The sequence below is a fragment of the Oncorhynchus mykiss genome, chromosome 12 (genome assembly GCF_057628025.1).
Source record: "Oncorhynchus mykiss isolate SJ-2025 chromosome 12, ASM5762802v1, whole genome shotgun sequence".
In the NCBI taxonomy this organism is placed as follows: Eukaryota; Metazoa; Chordata; class Actinopteri; order Salmoniformes; family Salmonidae; genus Oncorhynchus; species Oncorhynchus mykiss.
Genome location: NC_143033.1, coordinates 91,372,862 through 91,392,916, shown reverse-complemented (window position 1 = coordinate 91,392,916; position 20,055 = coordinate 91,372,862). Strand labels below are relative to the sequence as shown.

General features: G+C 44.6%; 1 protein-coding gene across 1 annotated transcript in view; it reads left to right on the top strand.

Moving 5' to 3' along the window:
* Positions 1-1,215: 1,215 nt before the first annotated feature.
* LOC110515673 (voltage-dependent calcium channel gamma-1 subunit-like) overlaps positions 1,216-20,055 on the top strand; it is a 32,627-nt gene continuing 13,787 nt past the window's right edge. Inside the window, exon 1 of the mRNA XM_036972990.2 lies at positions 1,216-1,514. Within this exon, the coding sequence (XP_036828885.1) occupies positions 1,274-1,514 (241 nt within the window). The 5' untranslated portion in view covers positions 1,216-1,273. The remainder of the gene's footprint in view (positions 1,515-20,055) is intronic.

The following is a 20,055-nucleotide window of genomic DNA, read 5'->3' as shown; positions in this document are numbered from 1 at the left end:
CCATGGTGACGGACCACTGGACTGTACTGAGCCCGCGGTTCGACAAGTTCAACACCACCTGTGAGACGGCCCACTTTGGCCTCTGGAAGCTCTGCATGAAGACCATCTTCATGGTGGAGGAAGATTTCATCACACATTCTCTCTGATTCTGTTTCATTCATTAAGTCCAAGAAAATCCCTTTTTTCACTATTTAGTCTGAGGATTCATTCCATTTATATTCCAGTATAGTATAAATGATGGATGTAGTATCATCTTCAAGCAGCTATACATATAGAATAGCAGACACTTAAAACACAACAACCAAAATAATATGAAACAGCAGAGGAACAAGTGGAGACACCTGTTGCTATACAGTTACATGCCCTTTCAAGGACTTAACCCATTCATCTGCAGAGTGGATGTACGTAATAACAAAGGATGTATATCGCTAGACAGTGGATTAAATACAATCCTTTCAGGATTCCTTCACTGTCAACTATTAAGGTGTAAAGATATATTATCTTTAGTCCTCTGTAGTCCTCTGTTAGATTTAAATATATCCTTCCTTTTCCCGAATTTGGATTGGGTGCAGCAGTCAGGTGGGGCCCCCCGTGTCTCAGGCCCCTCAGTGATTGGTGGAGAAATAGATCAGCTCGTAAAAAAGGAACTCTCCCATGAGCCCCTTAAATGGAGCCAGAGAGCAACAAGACACTTTCTGATAGGTAGAAATGACATGGGAATCTATTAAAAATAACATGTTCTGAATATTCACATTGGATTTCAAGGGTATCTAGAACAACAATATCTACAGAATGTGTGCAATATTTACTTTGGCTTAGATATGAGTCTTTTCCACCCCTGAATCGTCAATGTCGTATAAAAGCTTAAACCAGGTCGAGCCCTCAACCCGTCTCGTTCGATCGTACCCCATCACAGCACCTAACCCCTGACCCCAAGTAGCTCAGACTGGTCGAAGTTGGTAAACATTTCACATCCTTCTTCACAGCAGTGCTGTATAGACCCGGGCTAAGCACTGTAAACATGTTCCTGAGAGGGAGAGTAGGAATCTAGGGCACTATTATCTGGCCCCTTTTCTTCGAGCAGAAGCAGAGATCTGTGGATGGAGAGAGCTGGAGAGAGAAAGAGAGAGAGAGAGAGGAGATATTTCGTGCTTTATTGAGGCTGCTGGAGAAGACTAATTCTTAATACTCCTTTCTAGGAGCTAGACAATCTCACAGGGACCTTTACTATAATACACAAACACACACACACTTCATACACTCTCTCAGCACCATGTTGGAGGAGAAGAAGACCAAGGTGAAGATCACGTTCTTTATCATCCTGGTGGGCATCTCCTGCATGCTGGCTGCCATGGTGACGGACCACTGGACTGTACTGAGCCCGCCGTTCAACAAGTTCAACGCCACCTGTGAGACGGCCCACTTTGGCCTCTGGAAGCTCTGCATGAAGACCATCTTCATGGTGGAGGAGGACCCTGAGGGCCAGGGCTGTGGCCCCATCAGTCTGCCCGGAGGTAAGGGCTGCTTCTACCCTCCGTCTCTGTTAGGGTCAGGGAGTCTACCCAGAGCTAGGGGTCCTTTACTGTATATCCTCCAGGTGATACGCAGGTCGACGTTTATTGGGATGAATCTTGTCCTGGAGGCAGAACTGAGTGATCTTCACTTGTTTGGCCAGCAAGTCAAAATTGGCTATATATTGTAAAAATGTATGAAAACTATAATGAGCTTTTTTCCCTTAATTTAAGGTTAGGGTTAGGCATAAGGTTAGCAATGAGGTTTAGGTTAGGGTTCAGGTTAGGGTTAGGTTTCAAATTGAATTTATGACTTTGTGGCTGTGCCAGCTGGTGACCACCCTGCAGAGCTGCTCCAGTACATGAGTCATCCCAATAAATGCCAACCTGCAGGTGGTGCAGTGTGATTGTTTCTAACCCTCTGTGTCAGTTCGTGTAAGGCTGTGTCCCAAATGAAACCCTATTCCCTACACAGTGTACTACTTCTGACCAGACACGACATAGGTAATAGGGTGCCATTTGGGACACAGACAGAGATGAATAACTAGCAGAGCAGTAAATGTCTCTTTGCTCTCCTGTCTCTGTGTTAATGTCTGCTTGCCAGGAAGGTGTTTGTTTCTAACCCTGTTTCTTCTGAGGCTAAAAGAACACGGTTAACCCCTTTCTCTGTCTAGTAGTGTCTCCCCAGAGGCAAGGGGCGATTGACCATATCGGTCTCTATTAGTGAGCTACAGTAAGGGTGAGGGGTTACACGGGCTGCAGAAATTCATCTACTGGCTTTCATTCATTATATCATGTTGTTGCTGGTGGGGGTCGTTACCAATATGCGGCCTTCCAATTAGAATTTGGCTCACTTGTCAGGGATTAAGGGACTCTCGCCCTGCTTTTCTGTCTGAGCGTACAGTAGACCTGCCACTCACCACTTCCATCTCTGCAGATGTCAGAGGATAGAGAGCTGAGAGTGAGTGGTGTGAGTGTACTGCCCTCTCATATATACACACACACACACACACACACACACACACACACACACACAGCCCCCAAGAGTTACTATGTGTGCATGTGTGTGTGTGTGTGAGACAGAGAGAGAGAGAGGCAGGTTTAACTATGTGTGTTTCACTTGCCCTGGCAATGTAAACATATGTTTCCCATGCCAATAAAGCCCTTCATTGAAATTGAATTGAATAGAGAGAGAGAGAGAGAGACAGAGACAGAGCGAGAGGGTTTTCTTTGCCATGAAAAAGGAACATAAAATTTGACATACTAATTAGGTTCAGGCTAAAAATACTTGAATCAGTTATAGAATCCATTGCACTTTATAATTGTGAGGTCTGGGGTCTGCTCACCAATCAAGAATTCACAAAATGGGACAAACACCAAATTGAGACTCTGCATGCAGAATTCTACAAAAAATATCCTCTGTGTACAACATAAAATACCAAATAGTGTATGCAGAGCGGAATTAGGCCGATACCTGCTAATTATCAAAATCCAGAAAATAACTGTTCAATTCTACACCCACCTAAAAGGAAGCGATTCCCAAACCTTCCATAACAAAGCCATCACCTACAGAGAAATTAACCTGGAGAAGAGACCCCTAAGCAAGCTGGTTCTGAGGCTCAGTTCAAAAACACAAACAGACCACACAGAGCACCAGGACAGCAACACAATTAGACCCAACCAAATCATGGGAAAACAAAAAGATGATTATTTGACACATTGGAAAGAATTAACAAAAAAACTGCCGAAGGCAGACCTGGCTCTCAAGAGAAGACAGGCTATGTGTAACTCTGTGTCGTTGTATGTGTCGAACTGCTTTGCTTTATCTTGGCCAGGTCGCAGTTGTAAATGAGAACTTGTTCTCAACTTGCCTACCTGGTTAAATAAAGGTGAAATAAAAAAAAAAATAAAAAAAAAAATGTGCACACTGCCCACAAAAGGAGGTGGAAACTGAGCTGCACTTCCTATCTTCCTGCCAAATGTATGACTTTTTTAGAGACACATATTTCCCTCAGATCACACAGACCAATAAAGAATTAGAAAACAAATCCAATTTTGATCAACTTCTATATCTATTGGGTGAAACTGTCTCAACCTTCCTTCAGGCTCAATTGACTCGCTAGTCCAACTGAGGTGTGTGAATTGACTCGCTAGTCCAACCGAGGTGTGTGAATTGACTCACTAGTCCAACCGGGGTGTGTGAATCTCGCTAGTCCTATCAAGGTGTGTGAATTGACTCGCTAGTCCTATCGAGGTGTGTGAATTGACTCGCTAGTCCAACCGAGGTGTGTGAATTGACTCGCTAGTCCAACCGAGGTGTGTGAATTGACTCGCTAGTCCAACCGCGGTGTGTGAATTGACTCGCTAGTCCAACCGAGGTATGTGAATTGACTCGCTAGTCCTATCGGGGTGTGTGAATTGACTCACTAGTCCAACCGGGGTGTGTGAATCTCGCTAGTCCTATAAAGGTGTGTGAATTGACTCACTAGTCCAACCGAGGTGTGTGAATTGACTCGTTAGTCCAACTGAGGTGTGTGAATTGACTCGCTAGTCCAACCGAGGTGTGTGAATTGACTCGCTAATCCAACCGGGGTGTGTGAATCTCGCTAGTCCTATCAAGGTGTGTGAATTGACTCACTAGTCCAACCGAGGTGTGTGAATTGACTCGCTAGTCCTATAGAGGTGTGTGAATTGACTCGCTAGTCCAACCGCGGTGTGTGAATTGACTCGCTAGTCCAACCGAGGTGTGTGAATTGACTCGCTAGTCCAACCGGGGTGTGTGAATTGACTCGCTAGTCCTATCGAGGTGTGTGAATTGACTCGCTAGTCCAACCGAGGTGTGTGAATTGACTCGCTAGTCCTATCGGGGTGTGTGAATTGATTCACTAGTCCAAGCGGGGTGTGTGAATCTCGCTAGTCCTATAAAGGTGTGCGAATTGACTCAATAGTCCAAACGAGGTGTGTGAATTGACTCGCTAGTCCTATCGAGGTGTGTGAATTGACTCGCTAGTCCAACCGGGGTGTGTGAATCTCGCTAGTCCTATCAAGGTGTGTGAATTGACTCACTAGTCCAACCGAGGTGTGTGAATTGACTCGCTAGTCCTATCGAGGTGTGTGAATTGACTCGCTAGTCCAACCGAGGTGTGTGAATTGACTCGCTAGTCCTATCGAGGTGTGTGAATTGACTCGCTAGTCCAACCGGGGTGTGTGAATCTCGCTAGTCCTATAAAGGTGTGTGAATTGACTCACTAGTCCAACCGAGGTGTGTGAATTGACTCGTTAGTCCAACCGAGGTGTGTGAATTGACTCGCTAGTCCAACCGAGGTGTGTGAATTGACTCGCTAGTCCAACCGGGGTGTGTGAATCTCGCTAGTCCTATCAAGGTGTGTGAATTGACTCACTAGTCCAACCGAGGTGTGTGAATTGACTCGCTAGTCCTATAGAGGTGTGTGAATTGACTCGCTAGTCCAACCGCGGTGTGTGAATTGACTCGCTAGTCCAACCGAGGTGTGTGAATTGACTCGCTAGTCCAACCGGGGTGTGTGAATTGACTCGCTAGTCCTATCGAGGTGTGTGAATTGACTCGCTAGTCCAACCGAGGTGTGTGAATTGACTCGCTAGTCCTATCGAGGTGTGTGAATTGACTCGCTAGTCCAACCGGGGTGTGTGAATCTCGCTAGTCCTATAAAGGTGTGTGAATTGACTCACTAGTCCAACCGAGGTGTGTGAATTGACTCGTTAGTCCAACCGAGGTGTGTGAATTGACTCGCTAGTCCAACCGAGGTGTGTGAATTGACTCGCTAGTCCAACCGGGGTGTGTGAATCTCGCTAGTCCTATCAAGGTGTGTGAATTGACTCACTAGTCCAACCGAGGTGTGTGAATTGACTCGCTAGTCCTATAGAGGTGTGTGAATTGACTCGCTAGTCCAACCGCGGTGTGTGAATTGACTCGCTAGTCCAACCGAGGTGTGTGAATTGACTCGCTAGTCCAACCGGGGTGTGTGAATTGACTCGCTAGTCCTATCGAGGTGTGTGAATTGACTCGCTAGTCCAACCGAGGTGTGTGAATTGACTCGCTAGTCCTATCGGGGTGTGTGAATTGATTCACTAGTCCAAGCGGGGTGTGTGAATCTCGCTAGTCCTATAAAGGTGTGCGAATTGACTCAATAGTCCAAACGAGGTGTGTGAATTGACTCGCTAGTCCTATCGAGGTGTGTGAATTGACTCGCTAGTCCAACCGGGGTGTGTGAATCTCGCTAGTCCTATCAAGGTGTGTGAATTGACTCACTAGTCCAACCGAGGTGTGTGAATTGACTCGCTAGTCCTATCGAGGTGTGTGAATTGACTCGCTAGTCCAACCGAGGTGTGTGAATTGACTCGCTAGTCCTATCGAGGTGTGTGAATTGACTCGCTAGTCACACCGAGGTGTGTGAATTGACTCGCTAGTCCAACCGCGGTGTGTGAATTGACTCGCTAGTCCAACCGAGGTGTGTGAATTGACTCGCTAGTCCAACCGAGGTGTGTGAATTGACTCACTAGTCCAACCGAGGTGTGTGAATTGACTCGCTAGTCCTATCGAGGTGTGTGAATTGACTCGCTAGTCCAACCGGGGTGTGTGAATCTCGCTAGTCCTATCAAGGTGTGTGAATTGACTCACTAGTCCAACCGAGGTGTGTGAATTGACTCGCTAGTCCTATCGAGGTGTGTGAATTGACTCGCTAGTCCAACCGAGGTGTGTGAATTGACTCGCTAGTCCTATCGAGGTGTGTGAATTGACTCGCTAGTCCAACCGAGGTGTGTGAATTGACTCACTAGTCACACCGAGGTGTGTGAATTGACTCGCTAGTCCAACCGCGGTGTGTGAATTGACTCGCTAGTCCAACCGAGGTGTGTGAATTGACTCGCTAGTCCTATCGGGGTGTGTGAATTGACTCACTAGTCCAACCGGGGTGTGTGAATCTCGCTAGTCCTATAAAGGTGTGTGAATTGACTCACTAGTCCAACCGAGGTGTGTGAATTGACTCGCTAGTCCTATCGAGGTGTGTGAATTGACTCGCTAGTCCAACCGGGGTGTGTGAATCTCGCTAGTCCTATCAAGGTGTGTGAATTGACTCGCTAGTCCAACCGAGGTGTGTGAATTGACTCGCTAGTCCTATCGAGGTGTGTGAATTGACTCGCTAGTCTAACCGAGGTGTGTGAATTGACTCGCTAGTCCTATCGAGGTGTGTGAATTGACTCGCTAGTCCAACCGAGGTGTGTGAATTGACTCGCTAGTCCTATCGAGGTGTGTGAATTGACTCGCTAGTCACACCGAGGTGTGTGAATTGACTCGCTAGTCCAACTGCGGTGTGTGAATTGACTCGCTAGTCCAACCGAGGTGTGTGAATTGACTCGCTAGTCCTATAAAGGTGTGTGAATTGACTCACTAGTCCTATCGGGGGGTGTGAATTGACTCACTAGTCCAACCGGGGTGTGTGAATTGACTCGCTAGTCCTATCGAGGTGTGTGAATTGACTCGCTAGTCACACCGAGGTGTGTGAATTGACTCGCTAGTCCAACTGCGGTGTGTGAATTGACTCGCTAGTCCAACCGAGGTGTGTGAATTGACTCACTAGTCCTATCGGGGTGTGTGAATTGACTCACTAGTCCAACCGGGGTGTGTGAATCTCGCTAGTCCTATAAAGGTGTGTGAATTGACTCACTAGTCCTATCGGGGTGTGTGAATTGACTCACTAGTCCAACCGGGGTGTGTGAATCTCACTAGTCCTACTGATGTGTGTAAATTGACACGCTAGTCCAACATAGGTGTGTGAATTGACTCGCTAAACTGGATGTGCTAGATGTACTACATTCAGTCGTTCACACTTGGAAGAAAGGCAGTGGGAACTGTCTAAATACAGGTGTGGAAGCCATGGGGATGTGGAAGACAGGCAGCGGGAACTGTCTAAATACAGGTGTGGAGTGGGAACTGTCTAAATACAGGTGTGGAAGCCATGAGGATGTGGAAGACAGGCAGTGGGAACTGTCTAAATAGAGGTGTGGAGTGGGAACTGTCTAAATACAGGTGTGGAGTGGGAACTGTCTAAATACAGGTGTGGAATACATGGGGATCTAGAAGACAGGCAGTGGGAACTGTCTAAATACATCTGTGGAAGACATGGGGATGTGCTACTGTGTAAATAATTCAAGGTTACAGATATGGATGTGATAATACGTTTATTTTTAAGTGCAAGTATAAAGATCACATTGGCTTTGAATAATTACAACATTGTCAGTGTTGGAAGTGACTATTCCACTATGTTCAGGCCAGTTTTCACTCAATACTGCCTGTGAATGGGTGTTTGATTAGATGGCCACGTGGTCTTGTTCAAGGAGGAAATTCACTGGGACAATTGCTGTCATTCAATGCATTGCTGCATACCATTCAACCACAATCTGTGGTATTGTGGATCCAGTTGTGTTTGGTGGTTATAGACTTCACTACAGACAGATGTAGGATCAGAATCTGACCTATTTTGTCACAGCAAAAATAATCCTGCAGCAACAGGAATTGAACATTTAGTCCATAATGTTTTGATCAGTGGTTAAGCTATTAGATAAGATTCATTTAATAGTCACATGTACAGGGTTACAGATGTATTACAGGGTACAGTGAAATTCAGGTAGCTGACTAGTGGTGGCTATTCAGCAGCCTGATGGTCTGGGGTTAGAAGCTATTGGCCAGTGTGTTGCGTGTGATACAGCCCGGCAGTAGGCTCTCGATGGTGCTCCTGTAGAACACAGCAAGCGCCCTTGGAGACAGGCCACATTTCTTCATCCTCCTGTTAGATTGGGGGCTGTTAGTGACCCAGAGGAAAGTGTGGCATAATGGGATTTATCCAGGTTTCCAGCCACACAGTCACCTGATGTTATGTGTTAGCTGCTCATTAAGACACACTGTTGGGGCTGGGGGTTGGACAGGGGTTGGGTGTGAGGCAGAATACATCAACACAGCGCAGCGCCAGCAAAGAATATTACATTGTGTGAAAAACACCACAGGATCATACACGCCTAAATGTCTACCCGTGGTGGGAGTCAGGGTGACTCACCTTAATAACATGCTTTGCATTCCAAACCGATTGGAGCTGATCACCGTGTGTCATGCGCTCCCGGTCATTTCCGTTCACTCCTGTTCGCTGTACACTTTTGTCATTTACCGCCGTAATTACAAGGCATTTGTCTTCCGCAACAAGATGCCTTGATGACATTTGAAAACGGCCTTCCCTATAAATGACGCATGACTTCTTGACTGGTTTTAAATCAAACAAACACTTTAATGAACACCACCATCACGTCAGCCAGGAAATAACACTAGGGGCATATTGTTGGAGTGATGGATGGTTTCATGTGTGTGTCTTTGTCTGTGTGTCTCTCTCTCTCTCGCTCTCTCCCTCTGTGTGTGTGTGTGTGTGTGTGTTTCTCTGTGTGGTGTGTGTGTGTTGGGAGGAATGGAAGTGGCTCACAGACAGATAGACAGTAGATAGTAGGCAGTTGAATTACCTGTTCATTTGGAAGGAAGGGACCAGATGGTTATTGGTTTAACTCTCAGGAGGGTAGTATTTTTGGAGTCCCTGAGCAAGGCAATTAGTTCAGGATGAGACACAGCTGGATAAATGGAGATGGGTGCAAACTGTAGTTTCTCAACCCCGGTGTTCTGGAACTGTAGTGTTTCTCAACACCAGTGTTCTGGAACAGTAGTGTTTCTCAACCTCTGTGTTCTATAACTGTAGTGTTTCTCAACCTCTGTGTTCTATAACTGTAGTGTTTCTCAACCTCTGTGTTCTGGAACTGTAGTGTTTCTCAACACCAGTGTTCTGGAACTGTAGTGTTTCTCAACCTCTGTGTTCTATAACTGTAGTGTTTCTCAACCTCTGTGTTCTATAACTGTAGTGTTTCTCAACCTCTGTGTTCTATAACTGTAGTGTTTCTCAACCCTGGTGTTCTATAACTGTAGTGTTTCTCAACCCTGGTGTTCTATAACTGTAGTGTTTCTCAACCCTGGTGTTCTATAACTGTAGTGTTTCTCAACCCTGGTGTTCTATAACTGTAGTGTTTCTCAACCCTGGTGTTCTATAACTGTAGTGTTTCTCAACCTCGGTGTTCTATAACTGTAGTGTTTCTCAACCTCGGTGTTCTATAACTGTAGTGTTTCTCAACCTCTGTGTTCTGGAACTGTAGTGTTTCTCAACCCTGGTGTTCTATAACTGTAGTGTTTCTCAACCTCGGTGTTCTATAACTGTAGTGTTTCTCAACCTCTGTGTTCTATAACTGTAGTGTTTCTCAACCTCGGTGTTCTATAACTGTAGTGTTTCTCAACCTCGGTGTTCTATAACTGTAGTGTTTCTCAACCTCTGTGTTCTATAACTGTAGTGTTTCTCAACCTCTGTGTTATATAACTGTAGTGTTTCTCAACCTCTGTGTTCTATAACTGTAGGGTTTCTCAACCTCTGTGTTCTATAACTGTAGTGTTTCTCAACCTCTGTGTTCTATAACTGTAGTGTTTCTCAACCCTGGTGTTCTATAACTGTAGTGTTTCTCAACCTCTGTGTTCTGGAACTGTAGTGTTTCTCAACCTCTGTGTTATATAACTGTAGTGTTTCTCAACCTCTGTGTTCTATAACTGTAGTGTTTCTAAACCTCTGTGTTCTATAACTGTAGTGTTTCTCAACCTCTGTGTTCTGGAACTGTAGTGTTTCTCAACCTCTGTGTTCTATAACTGTAGTGTTTCTCAACCCCTGTGTTCTATAACTGTAGTGTTTCTCAACCTCTGTGTTCTATAACTGTAGTGTTTCTCAACCTCTGTGTTCTATAACTGTAGTGTTTCTCAACCCTGGTGTTCTATAACTGTAGTGTTTCTCAACCTCTGTGTTCTGGAACTGTAGTGTTTCTCAACCCCTGTGTTCTATAACTGTAGTGTTTCTCAACCTCGGTGTTCTATAACTGTAGTGTTTCTCAACCTCTGTGTTCTATAGCTGTAGTGTTTCTAAACCTCTGTGTTCTATAACTGTAGTGTTTCTCAACCTCTGTGTTCTGGAACTGTAGTGTTTCTCAACCTCTGTGTTCTATAACTGTAGTGTTTCTCAACCCCTGTGTTCTATAACTGTAGTGTTTCTCAATCTCTGTGTTCTATAACTGTAGTGTTTCTCAACCTCTGTGTTCTATAACTGTAGTGTTTCTCAACCCTGGTGTTCTATAACTGTAGTGTTTCTCAACCTCTGTGTTCTGGAACTGTAGTGTTTCTCAACCTCTGTGTTCTATAACTGTAGTGTTTCTCAACCTCTGTGTTCTGGAACTGTAGTGTTTCTCAACACCAGTGTTCTGGAACTGTAGTGTTTCTCAACCTCTGTGTTCTATAACTGTAGTGTTTCTCAACCTCTGTGTTCTATAACTGTAGTGTTTCTCAACCTCTGTGTTCTATAACTGTAGTGTTTCTCAACCCTGGTGTTCTATAACTGTAGTGTTTCTCAACCCTGGTGTTCTATAACTGTAGTGTTTCTCAACCCTGGTGTTCTATAACTGTAGTGTTTCTCAACCCTGGTGTTCTATAACTGTAGTGTTTCTCAACCTCGGTGTTCTATAACTGTAGTGTTTCTCAACCTCGGTGTTCTATAACTGTAGTGTTTCTCAACCTCTGTGTTCTGGAACTGTAGTGTTTCTCAACCCTGGTGTTCTATAACTGTAGTGTTTCTCAACCTCGGTGTTCTATAACTGTAGTGTTTCTCAACCTCTGTGTTCTATAACTGTAGTGTTTCTCAACCTCGGTGTTCTATAACTGTAGTGTTTCTCAACCTCGGTGTTCTATAACTGTAGTGTTTCTCAATCTCTGTGTTCTATAACTGTAGTGTTTCTCAACCTCTGTGTTCTATAACTGTAGTGTTTCTCAACCCTGGTGTTCTATAACTGTAGTGTTTCTCAACCTCTGTGTTCTGGAACTGTAGTGTTTCTCAACCTCTGTGTTCTATAACTGTAGTGTTTCTCAACCTCTGTGTTCTGGAACTGTAGTGTTTCTCAACACCAGTGTTCTGGAACTGTAGTGTTTCTCAACCTCTGTGTTCTATAACTGTAGTGTTTCTCAACCTCTGTGTTCTATAACTGTAGTGTTTCTCAACCTCTGTGTTCTATAACTGTAGTGTTTCTCAACCCTGGTGTTCTATAACTGTAGTGTTTCTCAACCCTGGTGTTCTATAACTGTAGTGTTTCTCAACCCTGGTGTTCTATAACTGTAGTGTTTCTCAACCCTGGTGTTCTATAACTGTAGTGTTTCTCAACCTCGGTGTTCTATAACTGTAGTGTTTCTCAACCTCGGTGTTCTATAACTGTAGTGTTTCTCAACCTCTGTGTTCTGGAACTGTAGTGTTTCTCAACCCTGGTGTTCTATAACTGTAGTGTTTCTCAACCTCGGTGTTCTATAACTGTAGTGTTTCTCAACCTCTGTGTTCTATAACTGTAGTGTTTCTCAACCTCGGTGTTCTATAACTGTAGTGTTTCTCAACCTCGGTGTTCTATAACTGTAGTGTTTCTCAACCTCTGTGTTATATAACTGTAGTGTTTCTCAACCTCTGTGTTCTATAACTGTAGGGTTTCTCAACCTCTGTGTTCTATAACTGTAGTGTTTCTCAACCTCTGTGTTCTATAACTGTAGTGTTTCTCAACCCTGGTGTTCTATAACTGTAGTGTTTCTCAACCTCTGTGTTCTGGAACTGTAGTGTTTCTCAACCTCTGTGTTATATAACTGTAGTGTTTCTCAACCTCTGTGTTCTATAACTGTAGTGTTTCTAAACCTCTGTGTTCTATAACTGTAGTGTTTCTCAACCTCTGTGTTCTGGAACTGTAGTGTTTCTCAACCTCTGTGTTCTATAACTGTAGTGTTTCTCAACCCCTGTGTTCTATAACTGTAGTGTTTCTCAACCTCTGTGTTCTATAACTGTAGTGTTTCTCAACCTCTGTGTTCTATAACTGTAGTGTTTCTCAACCCTGGTGTTCTATAACTGTAGTGTTTCTCAACCTCTGTGTTCTGGAACTGTAGTGTTTCTCAACCCCTGTGTTCTATAACTGTAGTGTTTCTCAACCTCGGTGTTCTATAACTGTAGTGTTTCTCAACCTCTGTGTTCTATAGCTGTAGTGTTTCTAAACCTCTGTGTTCTATAACTGTAGTATTTCTCAACCTCAGTGTTCTGGAACTGTAGTGTTTCTCAACCTCTGTGTTCTATAACTGCAGTGTTTCTCAACCCTGGTGTTCTGGATTTGTAATGTTTCTCAACCCTGGTGTTCTATAACTGTAGTGTTTCTAAACCTCTGTGTTCTATAACTGTAGTATTTCTCAACCTCTGTGTTTTATAACTGTAGTGTTTCTCAACCTCTGTGTTCTATAACTGTAGTGTTTCTCAACCTCTGTGTTCTGGAACTGTAGTGTTTCTCAACCCTGGTGTTCTGGATTTGTAATGTTTCTCAACCCTGGTGTTCTATAACTGTAGTGTTTCTAAACCTCTGTGTTCTATAACTGTAGTATTTCTCAACCTCTGTGTTTTATAACTGTAGTGTTTCTCAACCTCTGTGTTCTATAACTGTAGTGTTTCTCAACCTCTGTGTTCTGGAACTGTAGTGTTTCTCAACCCTGGTGTTCTGGATTTGTAATGTTTCTCAACCTCTGTGTTCTGGATTTGTAATGTTTCTCAACCTCAGTGTTCTGGATTTGTCATGTTTCTCAACCCTGGTGTTCTATAACTGTATGTCACACCCTGACCATAGAGAGCCCTCTAATTGGGGATCATACTTAGTGTGTCCTTTTCCCCACCTGCTATGTGGGATATTGTTTTGGATGAGTGACTATACCCGCCACGTATTTCATGATCGCTTTGTCTTTGTTGTTTTTGGATGTTTCACTATCATTAAGATGTGGAACTCTACTCAGGCTGCGCCTTGGTCTTGACACTGTAGTGTAAATTCGCTGCGCCTTGGTCTTGACACTGTAGTGTAAATTCGCTGCTCCTTGGTCTTGACACTGTAGTGTAAATTCGCTGCGCCTTGGTCTTGACACTGTAGTGTAAATTCGCTGCGCCTTGGTCTTGACACTGTAGTGTAAATTCGCTGCGCCTTGGTCTTGACACTGTAGTGTAAATTCGCTGCGCCTTGGTCTTGACACTGTAGTGTAAATTCGCTGCGCCTTGGTCTTGACACTGTAGTGTAAATTCGCTGCGCCTTGGTCTTGACACTGTAGTGTAAATTCGCTGCGCCTTGGTCTTGACACTGTAGTGTAAATTCGCTGCGCCTTGGTCTTGACACTGTAGTGTAAATTCGCTGCGCCTTGGTCTTGACACTGTAGTGTAAATTCGGATGAACTAAATACACTATCAAAAAGCCATGTTGTGGCAAGTGATGTAGACAGGGTGTCATACACCCATTATTTTATATGACAGCCTGAAATGGCTTCATAGTTAGGTTCCCAATTTCCCAAACTCATAACTATCTAGCTGACTAGCTAAAGCCAATTTAATTAAATTACTAGTTATTACAGAGAAACAATTCATTTTATTTAAATGTATTCATCAAGAAGGAGTCAATAGGCTACAAAGCTTGATCAAATTCATTTAAAAACATACCTTCTGTGAATCTTGCCCATCCCCGGCAGCTCAAATCAAATCAAATTGTGTTGGTCACATACACGTGATTAGCAGATGTTATTGCGGGTGGAGCGAAATGCTTGTGCTTCTAGCTCCGACAATGCAGTAGTATCTAACAAGTAATATCTAACAAATTACACAACATACACCCAATACACACAAATCTAAGTAGGAATGAATTAAGACTATATACATATGGACGAGCGATGTCAGGACAGAAATCAAAAGCTGTGTGTGTCACTCAACACTCTCTCTCCTCTTCCACTGACGATACTGTCTGCACCTCCACAGTATCTAACGTCCTGCACCACTAGAGTATCTAATGTCCTGCACCACTAGAGTATCTAACGTCCTGCACCACTAGAGTATCTAACGTCCTGCACCACTAGAGTATCTAACGTCCTGCACCACTAGAGTATCTAACGTCCTGCAACACTAGAGTATCTAAAGTCCTGCACCACTAGAGTATCTAACGTCCTGCACCACTAGAGTATCTAACGTCCTGCATCACTAGAGTATCTAACGTCCTGCAACACTAGAGTATCTAAAGTCCTGCACCACTAGAGTATCTAACGTCCTGCACCACTAGAGTATCTAACGTCCTGCACCACTAGAGTATCTAACGTCCTGCACCACTAGAGTATCTGACGTCCTGCACCACTAGAGTATCTAACGTCCTGCACCTCCAGAGTATCTAACGTCCTGCATCACTAGAGTATCTAAAGTCCTGCACCACTAGAGTATCTAACATCCTGCATCACTAGAGTATCTAATGTCCTGCACCTCCAGAGTATCTAACGTCCTGCACCACTAGAGTATCTAAAGTCCTGCACCACTAGAGTATCTAACATCCTGCACCTCCAGAGTATCTAACGTCCTGCACCACTAGAGTATCTAACGTCCTGCACCACTACAGTATCTAACGTCCTGCACCACTAGAGTATCTAACGTCCTGCACCACTAGAGTATCTAACGTCCTGCACCACTAGAGTATCTAACATCCTGCACCACTAGAGTATCTAACGTCCTGCACCACTAGAGTATCTAACATCCTGCACCACTAGAGTATCTAACGTCCTGCACCACTAGAGTATCTAACGTCCTGCACCACTAGTGTATCTAACGTCCTGCACCACTAGTGTATCTAACGTCCTGCACCACTAGAGTATCTAAAGTCCTGCACCACTAGAGTATCTAACGTCCTGCACCACTAGAGTATCTAACGTCCTGCACCACTAGAGTATCTAAAGTCCTGCACCACTAGAGTATCTAACGTCCTGCACCACTAGAGTATCTAACGTCCTGCACCACTAGAGTATCTAACGTCCTGCACCACTAGAGTATCTAACATCCTGCACCACTAGAGTATCTAATGTCCTGCACCTCCAGAGTATCTAACGTCCTGCACCACTAGAGTATCTAAAGTCCTGCACCACTAGAGTATCTAACATCCTGCACCACTAGAGTATCTAATGTCCTGCACCTCCAGAGTATCTAACGTCCTGCACCACTAGAGTATCTAACGTCCTGCAACACTAGAGTATCTAAAGTCCTGCACTACTAGAGTATCTAAAGTCTTCCACCACTACTGTATCTAACATCCTGCACCACTAGAGTATCTAACGTCCTGCTCCACTAGAATATCTAACGTCCTGCAACACTAGATTATCTAACATTCTGCACCTCTAGAATATCTAAGTGCCTGCACCTCTAGAGTATCTAGCGTCCTGCCTAGCATATCTTTGCTCCTGGGTCACTTTTGAAGAAACCACTTACTAGGGAGAATAGGGGAGGGGGATAATACTTTTATTAATAATTATGATAAAAAGTGGGCTTAAAAATTAAGTTTAGAAAATTAATCAAAAAAATGGAGACCATTGTACACGTTATGGGCATGACCTCTCCGGATATAGATGTGTTGAGTTGATCCAGTAGGTTCTGGATCTCCAGACTTCTTCCCTTTTCCTTCCCAGACTCCTCTAACTGCCCTCCCTCCCTCCATCCCTCCCCATACCTTTCTCCCTACCTGTCCCCTCCCTTCATCCCTCCCTCCCTGTACCTTTCTCCCTACCAGTTCCCTCCCTCTCAAATCAAATCAAATTTATTTATATAGCCCTTCGTACATCAGCTGATATCTCAAAGTGCTGTACATAAACCCAGCCTAAAACCCCAAACAGCAAGCAATGCAGGTGTAGAAGCACGGTGGCTAGGAAAAACTCCCTAGAAAGGCCAAAACCTAGGAAGAAACCTAGAGAGGAACCAGGCTATGTGGGGTGGCCAGTCCTCTTCTGGCTGTGCCGGGTGGAGATTATAACAGAACATGGCCAAGATGTTCAAATGTTCATAAATGACCAGCATGGTCGAATAATAATAAGGCAGAACAGTTGAAACTGGAGCAGCAGCACAGCCAGGTGGACTGGGGACAGCAAGGAGTCATCATGTCAGGTAGTCCTGGGGCATGGTCCTAGGGCTCAGGTCCTCCGAGAGAGAGAAAGAGAGAAGGAGAGAATTAGAGAACGCACACTTAGATTCACACAGGACACCGAATAGGACAGGAGAAGTACTCCAGATATAACAAACTGACCCTAGCCCCCCGACACATAAACTACTGCAGCATAAATACTGGAGGCTGAGACAGGAGGGGTCAGGAGACACTGTGGCCCCATCCGAGGACACCCCCGGACAGGGCCAAACAGGAAGGATATAACCCCACCCACTTTGCCAAAGCACAGCCCCCACAACACTAGAGGGATATCTTCAACCACCAACTTACCATCCTGAGACAAGGCTGAGTATAGCCCACAAAGACCTCCGCCACGGCACAACCCAAGGGGGGGGGGGGGGGGGCGCCAACCCAGACAGGATGACCACATCAGTGACTCAGCCCACTCAGGTGACGCACCCCCTCCAGGGACGGCATGAGAGAGCCCCAGTAAAGCCAGTGACTCAGCCCCTGAATAGGGTTAGAGGCAGAGAATCCCAGTGGAAAGAGGGGAACCGGCCAGGCAGAGACAGCAAGGGCGGTTCGTTGCTCCAGAGCCTTTCCGTTCACCCTCCCACTCCTGGGCCAGACTACACTCAATCATATGACCCACTGAAGAGATGAGTCTTCAGTAGAGACTTAAAGGTTGAGACCGAGTTTGCGTCTCTGACATGGGTAGGCAGAACGTTCCATAAAAATGGAGCTCTATAGGAGAAAGCCCTGCCTCCAGCTGTTTGCTTAAAAATTCTAGGGACAATTAGGAGGCCTGCGTCTTGTGACCGTAGCGTACGTGTAGGTATGTACGGCAGGACCAAATTAGAGAGATAGGTAGGAGCAAGCCCATGTAATGCTTTGTAGGTTAGCAGTAAAACCTTGAAATCAGCCCTTGCTTTGACAGGAAGCCAGTGTAGAGAGGCTAGCACTGGAGTAATATGATCAAATTTTTTGGTTCTAGTCAGGATTCTAGCAGCCGTATTTAGCATTAACTGAAGTTTATTTAGTGCTTTATCCGGGTAGCCGGAAAGTAGAGCATTGCAGTAGTCTAACCTGGAAGTGACAAAAGCATGGATTAATTTTTCTGCATCATTTTTGGACAGAAAGTTTCTGATTTTTGCAATGTTACGTAGATGGAAAAAAGCTGTCCTTGAAATGGTCTTGATATGTTCTTCAAAAGAGAGATCAGGGTCCAGAGTAACGCCAAGGTCCTTCACAGTTTTATTTGAGACGACTGTACAACCATTAAGATTAATTGTCAGATTCAACAGAAGATCTCTTTGTTTCTTGGGACCTAGAACAAGCATCTCTGTTTTGTCCGAGTTTAAAAGTAGAAAGTTTGCAGCCATCCACTTCCTTATGTCTGAAACACATTTTTCTAGCAAGGGCAATTTTGGGGCTTCACCATGTTTAATTGAAATGTACAGCTGTGTGTCATCCGCATAGCAGTGAAAGTTAACATTATGTTTTCGAATGACATCCCCAAGAGGTAAAATATATAGTGAAAACAATAGTGGTCCTAAAACGGAACCTTGAGGAACACCGAAATTTACAGTTGATTTGTCAGAGGACAAACCATTCACAGAGACAAACTGATATCTTTCCGACAGATAAGATCTAAACCAGGCCAGAACTTGTCCGTGTAGACCAATTTGGGTTTCCAATCTCTCCAAAAGAATGTGGTGATCGATGGTATCAAAAGCAGCACTAAGGTCTAGGAGCACGAGGACAGATGCAGAGCCTCGGTCCGATGCCATTAAAATGTCATTTACCACCTTCACAAGTGCCGTCTCAGTGCTATGATGGGGTCTAAAACCAAACTGAAGCATTTTGTATACATTGTTTGTCTTCAGGAAGGCAGTGAGTTGTTGCGCAACAGCCTTTTCTAAAATGTTTGAGAGGAATGGAAGATTCGATATAGGCCGATAGTTTTTTATATTTTCTGGGTCAAGGTTTGGCTTTTTCAAGAGAGGCTTTATTACTGCCACTTTTAGTGAGTTTGGTACACATCCGGTGGATAGAGAGCCGTTTATTATGTTCAACATAGGAGGGCCAAGCACAGGAAGCAGCTCTTTCAGTAGTTTAGTTGGAATAGGGTCCAGTATGCAGCTTGAAGGTTTAGAGGCCATGATTATTTTCATCATTGTGTCAAGAGATATAGTACTAAAACACTTGCGCGTCTCTCTTGATCCTAGGTCCTGGCAGAGTTGTGCAGACTCAGGACAACTGAGCTTTGAAGGAATACGCAGATTTAAGGAGGAGTCCGTAATTTGCTTTCTAATAATCATAATCTTTTCCTCAAAGAAGTTCATGAATTTATCACTGCTAAAGTGAAAGTCATCCTCTCTTGGGGAATGCTGCTTTTTAGTTAGCTTTGCGACAGTATCAAAAAGGAATTTCGGATTGTTCTTATTTTCCTCAATTAAGTTAGAAAAATAGGATGATCGAGCAGCAGTAAGGGCTCTTCGGTACTGCACAGTACTGTCTTTCCAAGCTAGTCGGAAGACTTCCAGTTTGGTGTGGCGCCATTTCCGTTCCAATTTTCTGGAAGCTTGCTTCAGAGCTCGGGTATTTTCTGTGTACCAGGGAGCTAGTTTCTTATGAGAAATGTTTTTAGTTTTTAGGGGTGCAACTGCATCTAGGGTATTGCGCAAGGTTAAGTTGAGTTCCTCAGTTAAGTGGTTAACTGATTTTTGTCCTCTGGCGTCCTTGTGTAGACAGAGGGAATCTGGAAGGACATCAAGGAATCTTTGTGTTGTCTGTGAATTTATAGCACGACTTTTGATGATCCTTGGTTGGGGTCTGAGCAGATTATTTGTTGCAATTGCAAACGTAATAAAATGGTGGTCCGATAGTCCAGGATTATGAGGAAAAACATTAAGATCCACAACATTTATTCCATGGGACAAAACTAGGTCCAGCGTATGACTGTGACAGTGAGTGGGTCCAGAGACATGTTGGACAAAACCCACTGAGTCGATGATGGCTCCGAAAGCCTTTTGGAGTGGGTCTGTGGACTTTTCCATGTGAATATTAAAGTCACCAAAGATTAGAATATTATCCGCTATGACTACAAGGTCCGATAGGAATTCAGGGAACTCTCCCCCGTACCTTTCTCACTATCTGTCCCCTCACTCCATCCCTCCCTCCCTCCCATACCTTTCTCCCCACCAGTTCCCTCCCTCCCTCCCCGCACCTTTCTCCCTACCAGTTCCCTCCCTCCCCCATCCTTGCCTCCATCCCTGTACCTTTCTCCCTACCAGTTCTCTCCCTCCCTCCCTCCATCCCTTTCTCCCTACCAGTCCCCTCCCTCCATCCCTCCCCGTACCTTTCTCCCTACCAGTTCCCTCCCTCCCATACCTTTCTCCCTACCAGTTCCCTCCCTCCCTCCCTCCATCCCTCCCTCTCC